General features: G+C 40.1%; 1 protein-coding gene across 1 annotated transcript in view; it reads right to left on the reverse strand.

The window, feature by feature from the left end:
- Window positions 1-210: 210 nt before the first annotated feature.
- The window catches only part of EMP2 (epithelial membrane protein 2), a 4,434-nt gene continuing 698 nt past the window's right edge, over window positions 211-3,946 (reverse strand). The window contains exons 2-4 of the mRNA XM_009079436.1: window positions 2,447-2,540; window positions 1,052-1,198; window positions 211-506 (exon numbers count right to left, since the gene is read on the reverse strand). Of these exons, the coding sequence (XP_009077684.1) occupies window positions 322-506; window positions 1,052-1,198; window positions 2,447-2,540 (426 nt within the window). The 3' untranslated portion in view covers window positions 211-321. The remainder of the gene's footprint in view (window positions 507-1,051; window positions 1,199-2,446; window positions 2,541-3,946) is intronic.

The following is a 3,946-nucleotide window of genomic DNA, read 5'->3' on the forward strand; positions in this document are numbered from 1 at the left end:
ACACAGTACATTTTTAGAGAAACAATACCTTTACTACAAAACCATGTAAATGATTATATACAAAATGGTTACTGGAGTTTGGTTTTGTACTGCAGTGACAGAAGTAACTAACTGCTGACATTTATTTACGCTTCCTTAATACTAGGTACATAACTCCACTGATCAGGTTTGTTTTTTTTTCATTCTCTTTTGTATCAAGAACACAGTACATTTTTAGAGAAACAATACCTTTACTACAAAACCATGTAAATGATTATATACAAAATGGTTACTGGAGTTTGGTTTTGTACTGCAGTGACAGAAGTAACTAACTGCTGACATTTATTTACGCTTCCTTAATACTAGGTACATAACTCCACTGATCAGGGTAAAGGCAAAGGCAATCCAGGCTAAGACGAAGGAATAGCCATATTGGCCTTGAGAAACTTCCATGCTATATTCATGGCTCTGGTGCAGCTCTTCGTGCCTATCTGTATAAATGGAAGCTGCAATCATAACACACAGACCTGGAGGAGGAAGAAAATAGTAAAGTTTAGCATCTTATAATGTCATCAATACACATAACTGTTCACTGTCTGTCTTCTGTCAGTTATTTCCACCAATGTCCTTTCTTTCCATTCTCAAACTAATCTGGAAGCATTTCAGGACATATTTTCAGTTTCTTTGGCATGGATTGAATTTGAAGGGCTGTGTGATTTGCAGTGAACAGAAAATAATTGTGAACATCTGGATAGTTCTAAAGACTGACAAAAAAAATGAAGGGAGAACCTGCCTGTAACAATTACGTGTTATTTAATTTGCTCAAGAAGTTCAGAATCTCAAATTCTTTCCCTTCAAAGTTTAAATTATTCTGAGCAGTGAAGACATCTGTGTTTTAACTGCCTAAATATTACAGGAGGGAGCAGCTCACTGTTTAAACAAACATGAGGGGTAAGCTGTGGCCTCAAGAGCCCTCCACATTTCTCACGCAGCTCATTCTTCCTTTTTCCCCTTCACTTTCTCACTTTCCTGAAAACATCATCAAAGTCACAAGTGTTGAAAAATCACTCACATGACAGGAGCTGGATAATAGAGGTTAACACAAATCTTTCTCCTTGCTTTAGACGGAAGAGCTGAAGAATGAAAACCAGAAATGCCACACAACAGAAAATAGTAGATAGGATCATGGCAGCCTGAACAGCCTGAATTGATTGGTACTCTGCAAAAAAAAAAAAAAAAAACCAAAACAGCCTTGATTAAAAAAAAGTTTCTCTCTTTGGCTCCTCCTGCAATGAGTAGAGGGGCAGAGCTGTGTTCACAGGAGTTGAGCAAACCAGTTGTGCATGCATTGCCTCGGGTGGTTCTTCTCTGCTTCCTTCATATTAATACAGACAGTGGGATAAGGACTTTTAAAAGCTTTTCAGAATGCTGAACAAAAATACTGGAGAGGCTATTTCTCCCAGACCACATCCTTGTGCTAAAAGCACAGTGAAACTCCCAGCTGGCCCAAATGGCTTAGAAACACAGACCAAGCTCTCCCCAGCCCATCCAGGACAGCTCCATCCAGGAGGATGTCAGCAGAGAGAATATCCACACCCAGCACAAAAGATTCCTTTCATTCTGGTTTCTCATCCTGTCCATTACTTCCCTACAACTAGGAGCTAAAGTAACCAACACGTTTTTAGCTAGGTGTAGCTGCTTTTGTAACTTTGCTGCCACACTCCAGACAAGCTGAGCCACACAGCTAAGCTCCTGTGGCCCCAAATCCTCCAGCACAGGGTGAACACACCTGAGCTACCTATCAGCTCACTAGTTTGGGCAGAGGCACAGCAATAAACACACCAAATGCAAACTGTGAATCTATCCCAGCTGAGATGTGCCTGTGCTCAATGAATCATCTCACTGCAGGTCCTGGACCAACCTGATGCTTGGAAAGCAGAATTACTTCATGTGTACATGGTTCTACAAATTAATTACCTCTATCACATACACCAAGATAGAAAGTGTAGAAATAAAGTAAATTTAACACTTGAGAATACTTCTATTGTTTGTAAAGCAGGGTATGAGGTTGGGTTGTAAGTTAAGGCCTCTTACAACTCCAGCTTGTGTTCTTTCTTTTCTGCCCATTCTTGTACAGAGGCAGTAGTTTTAGGTTCTTCTTTGAAAGTTTAATTCCGAGGCAAATTCCATCACTTCAGTCACTTTCAGTGTTTTCACCTGTTCTAATTTTTTAAGAACTCTTTAGCACTCCTTATTTGTGTTCACTCTCTTGCACTGGGTTTTTAAGGGCAGGTGATAACTCTTAGAAAAGTTGCTTCTCCAAAATGAAAAACAAGTACTCAAGTTTTTAGAAGACCTGTGTAGTTAGAGCATGCAGAGTTTTGAACAATTCTAGGACTGCCCCTGCAAATTCTGTAGCAATTTCACCAGATCTGCTGAAGGAGCAGAGACAAGGAGAGACACTCACCTCTGAACTGATCAGTAATAGCCACACAGGTGCTGGTGTTTGTGGCACACATTCTCCAGACATCTGTAGAAAAGTTATCTCCTACCCACCAGGCCTGCAAAATAAAAGTAAGAGACTCTTAGAGAGGAAAAAAACTAAGAAAAAAACCCATAAAACTCCTTAGCTGTCCAAGTGTCTACTGATCAGAACAATTTTCTGTTCATTTTTCATACTTAACCACCCAAACTACATTAGAGATCTAATGGCATTTTGGAATAAAAGTGTGTATCATTATCACATAATTATAGAATTTAAGGGTTGGAATGGACCTTACAGATCATCCAGCCCCAATCCCTGCCCTGGGCAAGGACACCTACTCATTAGATCAGGTTGCTCAAGGCTCATCCAGCCTGGATTGAACACCACCAGGGTTGGGGCAGCCACAGCCTCCCTGGGCAACCTGGGCCAGTGTCTCACCACCCTCACAGGGAAAAACTTTTTTGTCACATCCAACCTAGACCTTCCCTCCTTCAGTTTAAACTCATTCTCATTTTAGACCTCTGTAAAGTAGGAAAGGGAATCTTAAACATCCCAAAGCACTAGGGATTTCCACTGTGCAGAAATTTTGGATAGTCAGTGATTGCTCACAATGAAGATCCTCCTGTGCTATTTCCATTTTGGTACTGCAGTGTCTGAAGAGATTTTTACAGTAGCCTGGAAAATGACAAGCACTCCACACAAGTGGCATTTCCTCAGGAAACTCATTCCCATTCCAGTAGCTACCCAGGCCTTTGTTTTGTCTAGAGTTGGGCAAAATAGGACTTTTAAATATGACTCCTGGTAGGATCTGCTGCTCCAATGGACATTCCAGAAATCTCACAGCTTACTGTGCTGCTTTGCAAACAATCCTGCAGTAAAAACTATAATCTATTATGGTAGTAGGCACAAGTGTAATAGGAACACTGTGTTTTAAGGAAAAGCATTGCTCTCTCAGCAGGCCTTTCATTTGGACTTTGCAGTCCAAGTTCAATACATTATTTTTCAGCTCTGAGCAACATATAATCTTTTCAGATTTATTTTCATGACTACAAAAAGCCTCTGAAGATCATAAAATCTAAGAGAAGGTAGTTGCAGAGTTTAAGTTTGTCACTGTTTAAAAGTAGCTGATCACACAGAGCAGAGTGCATAGGGGTTTATCTCTGTAATAATTTGATTTGTACAGAGCAGTTCTGAACTAGGAATAAGTTTCTTTGCCCACTGTTTTTGCTTCTAAATATTCAAAGGATCAGGGTAAGACAACCTGCTCTGGTGCTCAATTCATGAGCTACTTCCATGGAACAAATGCTGAAAGATAACATCTGAGTTCGTACAATTTTGCAGTAAAAAACTGTGAGTAACACATCATTTCACTTGAGCACAGTCTTGGAAAAGGCTACAGGATTCAAACCAGCTTCACTAAACAGTCAAGTATTGTCAGCAGCAAATTTTTTAATCCTAAAAGCCTGAACATACACCAGACCT

The sequence above is a fragment of the Acanthisitta chloris genome, unplaced genomic scaffold (assembly GCF_000695815.1).
Source record: "Acanthisitta chloris isolate BGI_N310 unplaced genomic scaffold, ASM69581v1 scaffold27567, whole genome shotgun sequence".
NCBI lineage: Eukaryota > Metazoa > Chordata > Aves > Passeriformes > Acanthisittidae > Acanthisitta > Acanthisitta chloris.